General features: G+C 42.0%; 1 protein-coding gene across 19 annotated transcripts in view; it reads right to left on the minus strand.

The window, feature by feature from the left end:
- The window catches only part of POU2F1 (POU class 2 homeobox 1), a 122,709-nt gene extending 105,204 nt beyond the window's left edge, over positions 1 to 17,505 (minus strand). For 4 of the 19 annotated variants that reach the window (XM_065077013.1, XM_065077002.1, XM_065077041.1 and 1 more), the window contains exon 1: positions 17,386 to 17,503. In XM_065077013.1, the coding sequence (XP_064933085.1) occupies positions 17,386 to 17,449 (64 nt within the window). In that variant the 5' untranslated portion in view covers positions 17,450 to 17,503. Of the gene's footprint in view, positions 1 to 17,385 lie in introns of all 19 variants that reach the window. The other 15 variants (XM_065077092.1, XM_065077084.1, XM_065077076.1 and 12 more) reach the window with 6 other exon arrangements.
- Between the last annotated feature and the right edge of the window lie 527 nt (positions 17,506 to 18,032).

The following is an 18,032-nucleotide window of genomic DNA, read 5'->3' on the forward strand; positions in this document are numbered from 1 at the left end:
GGGGAGGGGATAAAATAAAAACATCACTCATTTCCTTTTACAAATTTGTCATGGAAACTTTCACATGCAGTATGTTTCTCCAAAGCTCATTTATAAGTATTCTAATGTATGCTTGTTAAGGCCAGCCTCCCCGTACTGATGAAGATTCTCCTGATTGCTTTCAAAAACATTCCATTTCAAACCCTTACTGCTTTGAAAGGTGATACATAGGATTTTCTATACAGGTCTTTGCAAGCGACAAATCAATTTACGAAGCCAATAAAATCCTGTTCTCTAAAAACAGAGCTTTTATTAGAGGACCATGCACATTTAAAGATGTGTCTCTCCACCTGTTCATAGCCTGTTCATAGCCTCCCCAGCAGACTGGAAGCAGTAAAGGACAGGCGGGTTAAGTCACCTGATATTCAGAATGATGACATGAACCACTGATAGGTTAATAGGTCAGAAGGAAACCTCAAGGAGGACCAAGTTTAGAAGCCCAGCTTTTCACCAGGTACTGTCCCTGAAACACCTCCCTGGTATTTCAAGCCTCCTAACCTTTCTACAGACACAAGCAGCCCTTCAAACCTCCACCTTCTTCTATTAACTCCTCTTTCACGCACTCCGATTCCAAACCAAATTTGGTTCTGGGCTGTGAAGCAGGCACTGCAAAGTGTCCCATCCAAGCATTTTAACTCTTTTCCTTGAAATTCTGTTGAAGCTGCTGACCTGGGGACACCGTCTTCAAAGCTGCAGCCAAAAGAGTACCAAAACAACACTATTAGTCCTAGCCCCTGAACAGACACAAACTCAAGACTCTACCTGACACAGTATCCTGAAATGCAAGCTAATTACTTTGCTGTACTTCCACTAATATTGCCATTCCTTCATGAACCACCGGTACTAGTAATAACTTAAAAGATAGGTTTTAGTCTCTTTGTATAAACAAAGCATGTAGAAGCATGTAATGTGAACTAGGCACTAATGTACTACCTTGTGTTTATGATGTATTTTTAAGTAGAAGCAACAGCACTAACTGAGGCAATTCCAATTAGCTTATTTATTCTCCAGATCCCAGAAGGAAAGAACGTAACAAGTTTTCATAGGAGAATTTGGAGTGAAATAAAAGAACACTAAAAGCTTTGAGTGTTTCATTTAGTAATTCTAAAAGAAAACAGGGAGAGGTAAAGTGTTTTTCTGTTGTTGCTGCCCACCCCCACCCTATCATCCCATTCTCTTAAATGTTAAGTTTGAAGAAAGTACAGTAGATTCCTTTCTGATCTGTATCCTGCAGATAGGTCATATGCCCCATCCATTCACAAAAGAGAATAATAGACTTAGGCAGTGAAACTTATTTTTGCTTTCTCCATTCCCAGTTTCCTTTCGTTTTCATACACTCAAGTTTTGTAGAGGTGATCACTTTTCCTAAGCTTTCAAAAAAAATTCAAATCTCTCACTTCTTCAGAAGAATTTGCACAGCCAAGACACCTGCCATCCAGAGCTTTAAATTCCATATATATTTAGTCTGGTATTAACTGCCATAGTACTATTTCTAAATGCAACACTCATTCATATAAACACTGCTGGGAACTGAATGATCTAATCTCCATGTGACTAAAGTTAGAGTTAGCAATTTTTCATGCACAGTTATGTCAGTATGCCATTAAGAGAGCTGTTAGTTCATCCAACAACAACTTAATCCTAGAGTCCCGGACTAGCCCAGGCTGGAAGAGACCTTGAAAGATCACCTGGCCCAACCTTTTGTGGAAAAGGGAGCCTAGATGAGACTTTCTAGCACCCTGCCCAAACACATATTGAAAAATCTCCAAGTTTAAGAAAACCTTAATGCTTAGAGATTAACATAAACAACAAAAACACCACATGAATTACAAAAGGCTGCTCCAAGGATCACATAAACCTAGTCTAAAGACCAAAAGCTTTAGCAATCAAATCGTATCAGTACTCTTAAATTAATAAAACCTTCCACATGCACAGACATTACAGTAAGATAATATCTACAGTTTTGAAAGAGCATTTAGAAAACTTTAACAAAAGCTACCCCATCAATAGCACATGTATGCTGACTAAAGAAAACAGCTACTAATTATAAGCACAACTGTTACCAACATAAATTAGCCAATATTCAAGCACAGGACCTCTTTGCTTAAGTACCTGCAACAGGATTTTGCAGTTTGCTCCTAGATAGCAGCTCATTAACAAAAGCATTTCTCATCTATTCTTAACTCCAGTTGCAGCATGCCAGAATTCAACTTCCATGATATGCTCATCATAACTGACAGGCTACACAGGGCATTTTTCATTTTCTACAGAAAGACAACTGCAACTTTGATTTTCCTGTTATGTTTTTCATCCTCCTTACATGCCATCTATGACATCCTCCCACTTGCTACTGCAGGCTTTTCACATCTCCATCTCTCCATAGAGCAAGAAAAATGTGAAGAGGTCATTTAATTCTAACCTCACCTAAATGGATATATGCTCAATACAATTTAATGCAAATTATCAACTCCAGCAGTAAGCCACAGGAAGAAATCAGCACATCCTACATTTTCTCCCCTTATTAGAAAGGCTTTCATCACACTTAACATACTTAAGCCCTACTTATACACAGAAAGTACCTTTGTCAAAGGTGAAGGACCTTTTACCTGCGAGGCCAAAAAAAGCCTTACAAAAAATACCTGGCGTACCACTTTAACACACTTTGTGCTATTCATTGACAACATTGTCAGATGGCCCAGAAGTCTGAGGCAACCTATGAGTTAAGCCAATCAGACAGCTCTAAAGAGACACACAGTTGTATTGGGAAAAGAAATGCAGGGTAGTTAATGTTTTTACTGGCACTCATTTTGGAAATCATATCACTTTAAAAATACAGGAAAAAATGCTAAATACTTCTCTTTGACTATCAGAGGTCAACAGAGAACAGGGCAAGAGTAAGCACTGAACAGTCAGCTCTGCTACGTGTGAAATGGAGGTGCACAAGCCAGTGATAAATGGAAGTGCTCAGAGAGCAGAAAACAGCTGACCATTTTTGAAGACTGATGAGCAGGAAGCTTCCTGGTACAATTTGCAGGCCAACAGACCCTTGAAAAGAGACTAAGAAAACATTTCACCTGCTTCAGAAAAGAACAGGACTAAGAAAGGCAAGCCAGAATTGAGCAAATTATTCCGGGAAAAGAGATGTAATAGGACACTGCTACTCTCCCATTCTCAACTTTAAAAGTACATACATTCCTCTCAGCTGGAAAGAATCACACCTGAGTGATTGGGGTTTTTTTAAAGGTATTTTCCTATTCATTCCTATCAGCAAACTTTTGGGGCTAGTATAGCTGAAACAGGTCCAGATAAATAAAAATGCAAGGTCACACTTTCACAGGCTCTAGGGTGATTTTAAACGTAAGCAGCAATTAGGTTTACTTTGAGAGAGGGATCTGGATCATATTAGTCATTGTTATCACATCATAAACAAGTCATAGTATCACGCATAGATGCTTTTTGGTTTGCTAGCAACATCTGAAGAAAACTGAAAATAAAGATAAAATACACTGCAGTGAAGTCACTGTACTGAATTCATGACATCATAATTGTTGCCATGGCAACTAGGCTAGTATCAAGCACAGAATACTGCCTTCACTGCAGAATCAAGGAGCACCTGTGCTGCCACAAAAGAAATGTTCTTATTCAAATACAAATCTAGTCAACAACCCAGGAAATAAGACACTACTCTAAGTAAATTGCCTTGCAAATACCTCTTATTTCGTTCACCTGGTGTGAGACTTTTTAAACACTCAGGCACACATAAAGAGGTCCGATCAAGTATACATGCGATAAAGAGTCTAATCGAAAAAATGATGTTTTTCTTCCACAGTGTTCCTCAGTTTTCCCAGTACAGAGTAATTCTCTTTACACTTTCCTCTCCTATGCATATGACTGCAGTCATATACAACAAACCTCTGTTCAGACACAAAATAGAGGTTTAAAAACTCCAAAGGAAAAAAAAAAGTTTTCTAGTTCTCATTTCAACAAGCCAGAGTGATAGTCAAATTGGAACTGTCACACAGGAGCAGAACTAAGTGATAAAGAACATATTCCACATTTAAAGTCCACAACTGCTTTTGCTTAAAGACTGCCCCAACAGGGCCTTCAAATGCCAGTCATGCGTTTTTCATGCACTTGCTAAATGCAATGCTTCAAATCTGCAGGGCTTTGAGAACAGCCCAAGAATAGCTTTCTTGTAAATAAAAATGGCATCCCTTTTCCTCTGAAGAGTCCTCTTTTATATGAGGAATATCTGTTATTCCCAGCTCTTCACCATTCACAAACATAAAAGTTGCAGAAATTAAATAAAAAAAAAAAAAAAAAAAAGAGAAAAAAACAACTAAGCAGTTGACAACTTATCGGGTGAAAATTAGGTTTGTCACTAATGGCTAATTATTAAATGCACAAATGCTACATCTGACATCACAATTTCAAATATTTGTTGAAATAAATCACTCAGTATTACGAAGGCAGATGAAGGAAAACACACCTGAAAATTAACGTCAAATTAACTTGCTGAATAAAAAAAAAGCTATAGGTCAGAAGTACCAGACAGTGCTTCACAGCTCAACCTTAGAGTTGATTAGGGCCAAAGAAATTGGTTCAGAACAGATTTTAACAACTAGACCACAAATTTTAACAAATAGACCACACTATGTAGTTAAGTATAAAGTATACTTATTTGCTATCTCAATGGTTCTTTAAGAGTAATCCATAAATTATTGCTGGACAACAGTTCCACACAACCATATGTAATTAGTCAATCTGTCTAAACAGTTTCAGTATGCATTGTTGGGTTTTTCAGCTTATAAGAAAACAAAACTGTCCTAGTTATAAATTAAACAACAGCACCATATTTCTGTATTGCCTTCACGCCTTTGTTGGGACACTGTTGCTACTGCTATCTAGTACACTGATTACATCAAAACCAAAGGACAGAAGTACTGAAGTAAGCTGCCACTCCAGCCCCTGCTCTCTTAATAAAGACTGTCTCAACAAAACAGTATTAGACAAAATAGAGAACACAAACAACAAAATGGGGAGTTTCAGATATAGATGATTAGTAGACAGTTGCAGCCCATATGTTTCTGTCTTCAATGTTCTCCTAATATTATTTTGCAAAATGAAGAATGATGACGCCATGAAAATCCCCAGTTTAACTAACCTTCTGCAATATGAAGCGTAATCAGGAAACTACTATAGTTGACAACACATTCTAAGGAAATTGTTGAGTGTGTCAATCTACTCTCTGCCACTGAAAAGTAAAGAAATGGACAATCTTCTGCATGTTTAAAAAAAAAAAAAACAACTTAGGAACAGATGCTGCCTTTGGTGATAACAACTTGTGCATACGAGCATATATCCTAATACACCAAATACAGTTAATAGAACTGCCCTGAACTTAGAAAATGGAAAGAAGCAAGTTGATAAAACCTCAAGTAAGTTATGCATCAGAAATGCAGAGTTCTCAATTTCTCTACAATTCTGAGCATAAATTTCTTGAGGTGCCTGGATTACACAATTCACAGACTTGTATGTGATGTAAATACAGGACAAATGGCAATGACATTCCCTTTATCATTAGTAAACATAACTTTCCTAGCTCTAACCCACACAATATGAAATCACTACTTAACAAGTAATGAAAAAAAAATACCACTGTACTTGCAGTAAATTTTGATTTTTGAAAGACTGACATATTAACTGATCCTGTAAGTACCTAATGTGCCTTCTCTACGTGCACACAGAAAGTTATGGATTATCTCAAGGCTTTAGAGAGACTTTTATATAGCTTTAAAATGAACTTGTTGAATTAGTTTTTCCCCAACAGTCCTTCTGCTAACTCTAATTTTTTATTATGTTAACACTAGACAGAAGAGTGAGGAGATGTAAGTGCTGGCCCAGCTTTGTACATGGCAGTTTTTTCTTATATTATTAATTTATCATTATAACAGAAGCAACAACTGCAAATTTTCAGCTAGGATCTCCACAGTTGCCCATGACACTTCCAAACCTGACTAGAGACACCACAACACAAAGAAACACTACCTGTTACTCATCTCTCCCCCAGCAAACCAAAGTGAGATAGGCTAGGGGTGTTAAGATGCTGAAAAACTATTCTAACTCTTTATGCCTTTATTCAAACTTCCATATAGCAAATCCTTTCCACGGTTGCAGAGTTCATCATACACATATAGAGAATACTTAAGTGTACAAGCACTTAAATACAATGCTATATCCTTTAAATTTAGCTGTTATTTTACAACTAGTTATGTTTACTATAGATATTATGAAAATGTGTTACCAGACTTGTCTGGATGCATTTTCAATTTTAACTATGTTGAGAACTATATTAATGAAATGGATTTTCCCAACACAGGCATGGCTGAAGTGTGTTCTTGGGAAGTTTTAAGGCATTGATTTGGCTTCAGTCGGTCCTTAGTATATTTGGAACAAGTCCCTTCTACACCACTGAACTGAACCACAAAGCACAATCATATTGCAACTAGGTTCCAAACCAAATTATATCACAATAAAATACAGCATTTTTATCTCTCAGAAAGGAGAGGAGATATTCTTCGCAATGCCATTGTCTCACATTGTAACGAGAAAAGAAATAATCTTAAAATAAACTAAAAAATTAAACAGATTTCTGCAGTTCCTGACTGTAGTATAATTCTCAAACATGCTCACAACCCTCAGTGTGTCTTAAGGAGTTGAGAATCAGCTCAGTTGTGGATCTTTTTTATCAAGTAGGATCAGATGCTCAATTTTTAACAGCCATTCTCTTATCCTCCCTGCACCTTCACAAAGTAAGAGAGCCAAAGCAGCTTCCGGTCCTCTAGTTCCCTGTTTGGGAACTAGAAATTATTAAGAAAGCCCTTGGAGCAATCTCTCTGCTGTTTTCCAGAGCTAGAAATGTGCAGAGCAGACAAGGAACATAATCTTTCCTGAAGTCTTTCATGGTGCTCCTGAGCACTTTAGGATAGGAAAAGAACCACGTACAAAATTCAAGATGGACTGAGAAATAAGTGGGAAGGTGTTTACTTTTTGCTTGAAAGAGAATACTAAAATCACCATACTGGCTCAGACCAAGGATTTACATGACCCTACTCCAATAGCAGTCATCAGCAGACACCTAGGAAAGAAAGACAATGCCAAGAATTTGCAGCTCAGCACTTGCCTAAGCCAGAGGTGAAGAACAACATGCAACACTCTGCTTAGTCCTTCTTTGTACAACCTTGCACACACTGAAAAAATAAAAAAGGTAATCAGCAAAGTTTAGTTTAAAACCAGATACACCAAAATTTTCTGGAACTTCAGAATATCGGGGTCTGGTGGGTTTTTTTTTCCAAAACTGAGTAAAATCAACTTTGGAAAACAAGTGGATTTCTAGTTTACACTTTCCCCACTTAGACGTGCTCATTTGAGAGCTCTGACAAAAAGTCTGCCCTACAACTGCTGGTACTTCAGCACATCTTTCCAGAGCACTGGCTTGCAAAATCTGAGAGGCAGTGGTGCAGCCTGGGAGCTGATGCCTTCTTCCTTACTTTGGTACACCCATCCTAACCAAAGAGAAACTAATGCTGGCAGTAAAATAATAGTTGGACAAAGTTTGGCAATTATGCAATTCAAACAACTCACCACGTGAGACAGTGCGACTGCTTTAAAGGCAGAAGCTACTAGAACTCAGACTAAATAAATATACAGAAGTGTAAGTTCTCAACTGTTCTGAAAGATACTCCTAAATTCCTAAGTTTAGCTAGCTTTGTTGCCACAAGCTGTCTAAAGTAACTATATTATGACTGAAATGGAACAGCAAGTAAAGATAACCTCATGATAAAGCCCATTTAAGGGCAGTGACTTGTAAATCATATGCTTTACTTGAGATAGGGGACATACTCCTAACAATTTAAATTGTCTAACTCAGATCAAAATAAATTCAATAAAAACAGAAAAGTACCACTGGAAAGTTCAATAAACCCTGAAAAGTGTCATGTCTTTCTAACACTAAGAACAGACACTCTCACCCAGAAACAAACATTACAAGTAGAAAGTTACGGCTCCCTTTGCCCTTCTAGCTTCAGTTTCTCCACACAACCCCAAACCATTTCTGCCAGAAGCTAGGACACAGTTTTACAAAGGCTTTGTCAAAACAGACAATAGTCCAGAAAGTGACCACCCTATACTCTTCCTAATTCTTTCTGGTAGCAGCCCACCCTTAAATTGGATTAAGTGTAACATGAACTGGACCTCAGGTATGATGACAAAGCAACTCAGACAATCCCTCACTCACAGATTTCAATCAGAATTATCTGGACTACTTTAGGCAGCTTAGATCATAGTCTTTACTAACCCAGCTAATTTTAACTGAAATGGCTTAGACAGTACCCGAATGGGCAGACCCACCAACAGATACAGGGAAACAGAAAAATCGAACAGTCAGAAGCAGTAATGTCTTCTACATTCAGAGCTAAAAGAAACTGTCCCCAGCCCAAGCTTTCTGGTACTTTTTACAAGGCATGTGTGCATGCAGGTGTGCGTATATGCATTGGAGGATGGGGTGGGAAACACTCCCAGAGGAGCTGGTAGGGAAGGGAGGAGGCATTTGCTGGCATATCCATTTCTCCGCAGCCTTAGAAATAAGCAAATTCAAATACGTATTTAAACCTACATTTGAAAATTCAAATCAAAGCCATAACCTACTAAAGATCAGCAGGTAAGAAACAAAATTATGAATCATTAGAAAGATATCTTTGCAACACGACTGCTGGAAGAAACTTTAATCTTTTTCATTCAGAGGATGGTATTAACTAACAATGTAGAAATTAGTGATTCATGAAACATCTGAGTCATTTCTACCCATATTCATAGAATCATAGATCCATAGAATGGATTGGGTTGGAAGGGACCTTAAAGACCACCTAGTTCTAGCCCCCTGCCACGGGCAGAGACACCTCCCAGTAGACCCAGTTGCTCAAAATCCCGACTGTGTACTTCTCCCCCTCAGCTACACACAAGTAGTATAAAGCTACAACTTCACACTGGTATGGCTGGGCACAAATTACTAAGTCACATAGTATTTTTAAAAAAAAACTGAATCATCAAAAGGACAAAGAAAACAAACAGCAAAGGAGCTCACTGCAAAAAGGATGGTGGCTACCTAACAGCTCTTAACAAAAAGAAGGGAAAAAAGAAGCAAGTTACATCTCCAGTCTGATTCAATAGGTTTTTCTACACTCATTTTTAAGTCTTCAACTGTATTTACTGTTTTAGTAACCTAGATGTTCATATCTTCCTTTTACAAAACTTCAAGCCCTGTCATACAGTGTCAAACACACTATATGCGCTACTTCATTTCTATACAGCCAAATCTGATTTCTGAGAAGAAGAGGAAAAAAAAAAAAAAAAAAAGAGGAATGATGAGCAAAAGGTTCCTTGTCACAATAACACAATTTATAGAAAAGATAAATCTGTGTCAGAGCGATCATGTTAAATGGCTGAAGCAGTTACACTTGGCTTTTTCTTGTAGTTTGTTTTATTAGTTTTTTTAAAGGTTGCTTTACAGGGATATCAGTCCAAAATTTACCAGAAGTACCAGTGTCTGTAACTTCCCAAGTACTTTTGCTAATATGTCCTTTAAGCCACATCCCTCTTCAGAGAGGTGTCTCACTGTACACAGCACTAAAATAATAGGAGCCACTTAAAGGTCTCATTCACAGTTTTAAGATTTTCTGCTGTGGCTGTCATACCTATGACTGCATAACCCACACCAAATTTTCAGCATCTATTGGTTTCTTCTAAGCTACTCCTTTCTTTAGGTGCAGTTTCACCAGTGGCTTCAGTGGTCTATGTACAGCCTGCTGCTGGAATAAGAGGTCTGGCATAGTGCCTGTGGTTATACACATTCCCATCACTTCCTTTGGGCCAGTACCATTTTAGATCAACAGGAGTTCATCAACTCAATCAACGGTGGTTCATCAACGGTTCACGGCGGTTTATGTCAATCTAAAAGCAAAGCTATACAATACAACTAAGCTAACCAGAATGCTTGCTGCTGCTTTTGAAAAGAAGAAACTTCATTTCTCTTCCTTCTTTCTCCTTCCTCCACTTTCACTCGTATGGTTCTACCCTTTCTCTTGCACTTGAAGGCCTTCATTGAGCCAATTTCAACTCTGAAAACCAAAGATCTAACATTATCTGGGGCTAGTTTTCCACCAGGTTAACAAATTAAGCTAGAGCATCCTGGAAGCCCATAAATGCTAGAACAGGTGCCAAGTAAGTGGTAGGATCACATGGCTGAGAGCATGACTCCTCATTTATGCCAACACGTAAGTCATCAGAGAGAATGAAATTATGAGAAGACTTGGGTCAACACATGCGCGTCTTGTTCCCTTCTTTGATTGGTACTGCTATTTGTCTAATCTCATTGTAAGCCAGTTCAGAGAGCTAAACGAACAAAAAACCTATTCATTATTTTTGGCAAGACTTGTTTTCTGCCAATTTAATTCCTTGAGCTAGGTCAGCAAAGGAATCAGGCAAGCATCTGCACCAGTGCAGAGAAGGAGGCAGGAACACACAGGGAGATGAGGACAGGCTTGGGCTGATTTAAACTGTCATTGAACGGCATACCCTACAGCAGATCTGCATCACACTGTAGTTAGAACTGACAGTAATCTGTGCCTTTACAACAGGAGGCCTTCATTGCTGATGAGAGCACACGAACAGTACCAGCACTGAAACATCCTAAGCAAAGTTTAACCTGGGCACAAGCTTAGGTGATTACATGTAAAAGCAGAAGACTCACAGTTCTCTTACCTTCAGAAATACTGCAAAACATTAGCCAATTATTTCTCCAGCAACATCTATGTGAAAATGTGTTCTGTAATTCCCATTACACAGATTTAGCCCAGAACAGCAAAGCAAGCAAAACTGGTGACCAACTCAGGATTGGAACCCAGTAAATCCTCTATATAAAACCAACACTTCGTCACTTAACTGTGTTTTTTATTAACCCTAGAGTAATTCAATTAGCCAGCAAGAGTATAAAAAAAATGCTTTTGCAAAGACTTCATAATGCACTATAGAGCCCATAGTTTATAATAGTTAAGAAAAGTGGATATTTCCTAGCTAGTTGTGAGACAAGAAACTAGGGAAAGGATAATACTGAGATCCTGAGTAATTACTTCCTTTTCCACAGAGAAAGGTGTGCACAAAGCAGCATGAGGGTCTACTCACACAATTCAATAAATTTAAAGCAAATAATTACAGAAAGGAAAATACATCTATGTACATGTTTTTTCTCAGATTAGCAACTCACAGTTGAGTGAAATACAAGCAATTACTTAATACACACTAATCAAAAACAGTATCTTCACTTAAATTTATCTCTTGCACTCAGTCCAACAAATCCCATGCTTAGCTTGCCCTGGTATAACAACGCTACACAATAGGAAAAGGGGTGGGAAAATTTGCGAACACAGAAGCAAATCTCTGCAGTAGTAAACACCCAGCACTGTAAGTCTATCCAGCAACACAAGATAGTCAGTTCATGCACGTACTAGCGTAAGCACCCAAAGCAAGTATATCACATTTGGGGCACTCAAGTCATATTTAATTTTGTTCAACACTTTCTTTTGACAATACCTTTGTCACAGAGACTGAAAATACATATGTCATAAAAGACAGTCATTTGCCAAGACTGTCACAGATTCTCTCAAGATAAAAATAATAAAGCTGTAAGTGCAAGTAGCAGAGGCTGCCTAATTGTCAGCTGTATAAAATATAAGTATCAAGATTATTGTCCTACAAGCAACAGTTTGAGGGGAATAGAAAATAATGCTGGAAAAGAGACAAGAAAATTTACTGACTAGTTTTGCACATTAAAAATGCTCTAATCTGTTTTGAAGTCTTGAATTGAGCCAAAATCCGAGGAAAACAAAACTTACTGCATGCTACAAAAAACTACTGCAAATTTACCAGAGAACCAGGAGAGAAAACCAACATGTCTCTGGGAAAGATGAACCTATTTAACAGAAAGAAGCTGGACAAAAGATCAACCAAACAAAAACATTCTGGACAGCATGGGCAAAACATTTAGCCCAAATTTCTTTGCATCCTCAGACATCTGAATGTAAAGAACAGCAAAAATGCACCACTCTAAATGTGGAATTTACCATTTGAAATTTGACAAAGATTATTCAAGTGGCAATGGTGTTCAAAGTATTGTTTTTCTGTACAATACACTTTTATGATCAAGCAAATGTAGGAATAACACTTCATCACACTGCATAAGAGACTCCTAACACAGAATATACTGGTGCTTCCTATGTTTAACAGACAGACTGATTTGAAGGCTACCTCACTGATTCCATCAAGTGAATTGGCTCCAGACATCATCATCATTACTTGCTAAAACAAGCATTCAGAAGTTATCCACATTCAGCATCAGGAAGTCAGTATTAACACTTACTTGCTTGAATTATTACTGCAGGCTAATCTTTGAGAAATTGTTAGTGACAACAAACCTGAGATTCTTTTTTTTTCCTCTTAAAATGACAGGGTGAGAAGCTCAGATTCTTCCCCCTTTCTTCTAAGAAGCGATGAATAAGCTCCATCTCCTCTAGTGAAATCCCCATACCACACACCTTCCCAATTCTGCTCCACATATGGCAGCATAGCTACTGACACAGCCTTTCTTCCAGCCAGCTGTTAGGCTGGTTAAGTTCTGGTCAGTTTTGGAAAGGAAGAAAAAAAAAAAAAAAAAAAAAAAAAAACACCCACCACAACAAACTCACACATGCAAAAACCACACCACAAAATTCACAAAAGAAAGAACACCATAAAAATACCCACAACCATCACACACCAGAAAAAAGGCAGAGCTACCTTGATAACTGAGCAGAAGAACTATTTCATGGGGAGGACAACCCTTCTTCCTTCTGGCCATAATAACATAAAAGCTATAAGGTCAGCCAAAATAGTAGAACATATTCCCCTGGTAAGAATTAGAAAGCACTGCAACAGTAGCACAACCTTTACTCTCACCACAGCCAGGAAGATGATAGGGAAGAAAAAAAAAGTTTCTTTAGTTTCTTTTACTAACCCACCCACCACTGACAGAAGAAGGTGCAAGAAGCAGCTTAAAAATCTGACATTCACCAGTGATAAACTAGCACAGAATCATATAATTGTTTTGGTTGGAAAAGACCTTTAAGATTATCGAGTCCAACCATTAAGCTAGCACTATCGAGTCCATCACTAAACCATGTCCCTGAGAACCTCATCTACGCACCTCCCAAACACTTCCAGGGATGGCAATTCAACCACTTCCCTGGGCGGTCTATACCAATGCCTGACAACCCTTTCCATGAAGCAGCTTTTCCTAATAGCCAATCTAAACCTCCCCTGGCACAACCTGAGGCCATTTCTTCTCTTCCTAACACTCGTTACCTGGGACAAGAGTCCAACACCCTCCATGATACAACCTCCTTTCAGATAGTTGTAAAGTGTAATAAGGTCTCTCCCTCAACCTTCTCTTCTCCAGGCTAAACAGCCCCAGTTCCCTCAGCTGTTCCTCATCCAACTTGTGCTCCAGACCCCTCACCAGCTTTGTTGCCCTTCTCTGAACTCTCTCCAGCACCTCAATGTGTTTCCTGTAGCAAAGGGCTCAAAACTGAACACAGGATTTGAGGTGGGGCCTCACTAGCCCTGTGTACAGGGAGATGACCACTGCCCTAGTCCTGCTGGCCACACTATTTCTGATACAAGCCAGGATGCTGTTGGCTTTCTTGGCCACCTGAGCACACCGCTGGCTCATGTTCAGCCACTGTTCCATCAACACCCCAAGATCCTTTTCCTCCTGGCAGCTTTCAAGCCACTCTTCCCCAAGCCTGTGGCATTGCCTGGGATTGTTGTGACTCAACTGCAGGACACTTGACTTTGTTGAACCTCATACAATTGGTCTCGGCCCAAAGATCCAGCCAGTCCAGATCCCTCTGCATGGCCCTCCTACCATTCAGCAGATCAACACTCGCACCCAATTTTGTGTGTTCTGCAAACTTACTGAGTCCGTACTCAAGACTGCAGAGTAATATCCATGCACTAGTCTCGGCACCTTCCAACAAGTGAAGATGATGCCACAATTTGGGAAAAGGAGCTTCCCACAAACATGTTGCCTAGAGGCTTCACTGGTGAAGGCACATTTCTATCCACATCACGTTCAAGTAAAATTTTAAGCTACAACACAGGCAAACAAATATATGTTTGAGATAAATACATCTGTATTTTGGCATGTAAATACCTGAATTCAGAGTTATAAACCCCAGCTTGGCCATAAAACTGCAAAAAGCCACTGTCCAGTATTCCATTCTATAAAAATTACTAAAATGTCAGTGACAAAGAAATCTTGTTTGCAAGATGCAATGTACATTTTTATCATGCTGGATAAAATATCTACAGTCTCAGCAGTGGTTAAATTGCTGCTATAAAGGAAATTGTCCTCAGATAAATGGTTTCCCTATGAGAAGGTTTCAGTGCTACACCTCACCCCAGGTCAATAAATCAAATTAACTGCACCTTGTCCTCTGGCCAATGACATCATCGGCTTGACCACTTCTTGTGAAGCGAGTGCAAAAACATATGCTATTTAAGGCATGAAATCATATTACTGGTTTTTGTCCAGCCAGCCTTGTGCTGTTGGTCTGTGAAACAGTCAGTCACCTGAATAGTCTCATTACCGCTTCTACAGATTTTTTCTTCTAGTATTCAAGGCCTGTCTTCACCAAGGGTGAAGAAAAAGGATAAATAACCTGAGCCATTATTTTTTAAATCAAAATGTTTTTCATTAGTCACAGTATAGTATTTTGTGACAAATTAAATCTAGAACCAAACTACAAAATACCTTGCCTGCATTTGTATGTGAACTCTCTTCCTAGTCATGCTTCTAAAAATGTTTACATGCTAATCTGGCACAGCTACTTTGAAGTACCCTGATGTTAGGTCCTTTTTCTCCACAGGGTGAAAACAATGGTCACTAATGAAAACCTACAGAATTTTATCTGAAACCCATCCCTGCATAAATATTTTTTTAATTACTGCCTCTTTCTAATGAAGTAGTCCATTTGTTTTCTTTCTAAGTAGGCAAATATCTGGTTTAAAACTTAATTATTCCAGACAATTTAAGAGGATTAATTTCAATTTTCACTTGGTTTTCTTATGACACAAGCATAGAAAACTTATCTTCCTTTCTAGATCCTGTATTACCTAGTAGTATCTTCTGTTTTGAAAGCCAAATCTAAATGAAAGAGAAAGAAGAAAAAACCTAACCCAGAACAGTCAAAATACAAGCAGTGACAAAACCATCTGACACACTGCACTGTTAAACTGCATCCACACTAAGCAAAAAGAAGGTGAATAAGATTATCTTCAATGTATTCAATTCTGTTTGTGTTCAGAGGGAGGAGGAAAGCTGTTCAGATTTTTGAGTGTGTCTTCTATAGCTCTCAGTGCCAGGAAACGTAAATTAGAAGCAACTCTCCTTTAAGGAAAAGAACCAAGGACAAAGGGACCAAAAATGCCCAAGCCTCTGAAAAGCAGATATGAAAGGAACAGCTTTACAGTCTTGAGTTGCTATAAATTAAAAATAAGCTCCTTATTTAAAAGACATGAGTGTTTGAGAATCTATGAGAAGATGTGATGCTGCTCAAGCCCCAGGAGGGTTTTGTTTTTGCTGGCAGGGGTGGAGTGGAGATGGGGGGGTCATTTTGGTTATTAGTAAATAAATCAAGCAGCAGAGAGAGAGGCCTAGGCGCCTGCCAGAGGAGCCAGGGCCTAGCTCTTCCCCCTCCTCTCCTCACACAGCCTGGGTTTGATCTCGGGGCTCTGTGGGTTGCCAAGAAAATTTTTAAAAAGCAAGAGAGCGAGAGAGAAGAATCATATTGAACCACAAAAGCACATGGGGCGAATGTAAAATATAAACACGGCGTTGGGCTCTGAGTGGCTGTTATTAAAGGTCTGAATTACTAAACATGAGAGGCGGGGAAAGCCAGGCGGCCATTTCAATAATATAAACCTCCCCGAATTAGACATTATTCAAATGAGAAGGAGATGGAGAGAGAGCTAGCGAGGGAGAGGGACGGGACCCGCACCCCCAGTGCCAGCCCACTGAGGCTGCCGGCACCACCACCTGCCCCGATACCCATGGCGAGTGGGGCGGGGGGGGGAAGAGGACGCGGGTCCGGTGCCCTGCACCCAGGGGGCCTGTCCAGGGGCCGCAGCACCCTGCTGCCCCCGAGCCCTCGGGGTTGCGGAAACAAGAGGGCAAAGGGGGAGGAGGACAAACACCACCGGGGCAAATCCAGCTTAGGGGGTGGAAACACGCGGCCTTTCACGTCGGAGAGGGGCACGGAGAAACTCTGCCCGCGCACCCCCCAAGTCACCCCACACCGAACCTGCCCTTTACTAAGGGGGGAAAGGGGGAGGAGGGGGAGCTTAAATAAAAATGCAAACCACGCTGTCGTCCTACCCCTCCCCGGGGCCATCCGCACCCATACACCCTATGCCTGCAGGCCCCAGGCTCTGAGAAAATAACCCTTGTTGGGGGGGGACGCGGGGGGGGGGGGGGGGGCGGGTAATGAGAAGAGAGATGAGGAAACCAAGTCTTTCTCCCTCACCCGGCCCCACTGAGGGGCCAGCACCCCCGTCCCCCTTCGTCCTGCCGCCGCCGCGCCGGCGGGGGAACCCTGCCCCACTCGGGGGGCCACCCGCCTCCCCCAGCCCGGCGGGCCGTACCCCTCCCGCGGTCCCCGCCGGGACATCTCCAGCAGCACTCCCCCCCACCATGAATATGTAAAGCGGCTTTTATTGTGGGCGTGCGGGCCAGGGGAGCGGGGCGGGGGGGGAGCCCATCGGGGTGGCGGCTAACCACCTCCGACCGCTTTTGGGTGCGCGGATACCTCCCCCCTCCCGGCTTCCCCCCATCCCCCCGCCGACTCCCCACCCTGACCCCACCGCCTGGCCGCTGCGCTGCCGCCGCCCGCGCCGCCGCCCCCCATCGCCCCACTGCCTGCCCCGGCGCCGGTGCCCCGGCGTGCGAGCGGGTGCAAGTGCGGCTTCGTGTGAGGGAGCGGGCAGGCGAGGGAGGGAGGGAGGGAGCGTGTGTGTGTGTGTCTGTCTCCCCGCACGGGGAGGCTGCTTTGCTTCTCTTCCCCCCCCCCCGCTCCCTCCTGTGCCGTTAATTATAATAATCCTGAGTACTAATAAATTATGCTAAGCGGGGCGGGCGGGCGGCGGGGGGGCCGCGTGTGCGAGTATGAATATGAATATGTAAAATGCAGTAATGATTACCTGCCGCTGCCGCCACCGCCGCCGCCGAACTCTCATCTTGACTCGCTGCTCCTCCGTCCGCCATTTTGAATATTTTAACCAAAATCGGCCGCCCGATAAACCCTCCCTCGCTCCCGGCCCCCCTCCTTCCTCCCCTCCTCCTCCCCTCCCCCCGCCGCGCACCCCCCCCCCTTCCCCCGCCGACCTTCTGCGCAGCCGCCAACCGACCTCGCCGCGGCCTCGCTCTGCGCCTGCGCAAACTCCCCTCGCCTCTCCCCGCCCCCCCCCCACCCCGGCCGCTCTCCCATCGAGCGTGCGCTGCGCCGCCGCGCATGCTCCGAGGGAGGGGACGCGCTCCCTCGCCCACCGCCCCGCCCCGGGGCAGATTTCTCGCGGCACTGCGCAGGCGCGCAACTGCCTTCGCTTCACCTCTGGCTGGGGGCTCGTTAACGTGTTAACCGTCGCGCCGCGCGCGCCAGCGTTTCAGTTGACCCCCCACCACCCCCCATCCCCCGCGCGCCTGTGTGCCGGGGGGAGTAGAGGACGAGGCGCTTGCGCACTGGGGCCCCCGACGGGAGCGGGAGGGGGCGCGGGCCGGGTTGTGTCCCCCCGCCCCGGGCTGTGGCCTGAGAGGGAGGTTGGCGCAAGGCGCGGGGGGACGGGGAGTC

Source organism: Columba livia, chromosome 1 (assembly GCF_036013475.1).
Source record: "Columba livia isolate bColLiv1 breed racing homer chromosome 1, bColLiv1.pat.W.v2, whole genome shotgun sequence".
Taxonomy (NCBI): Eukaryota; Metazoa; Chordata; class Aves; order Columbiformes; family Columbidae; genus Columba; species Columba livia.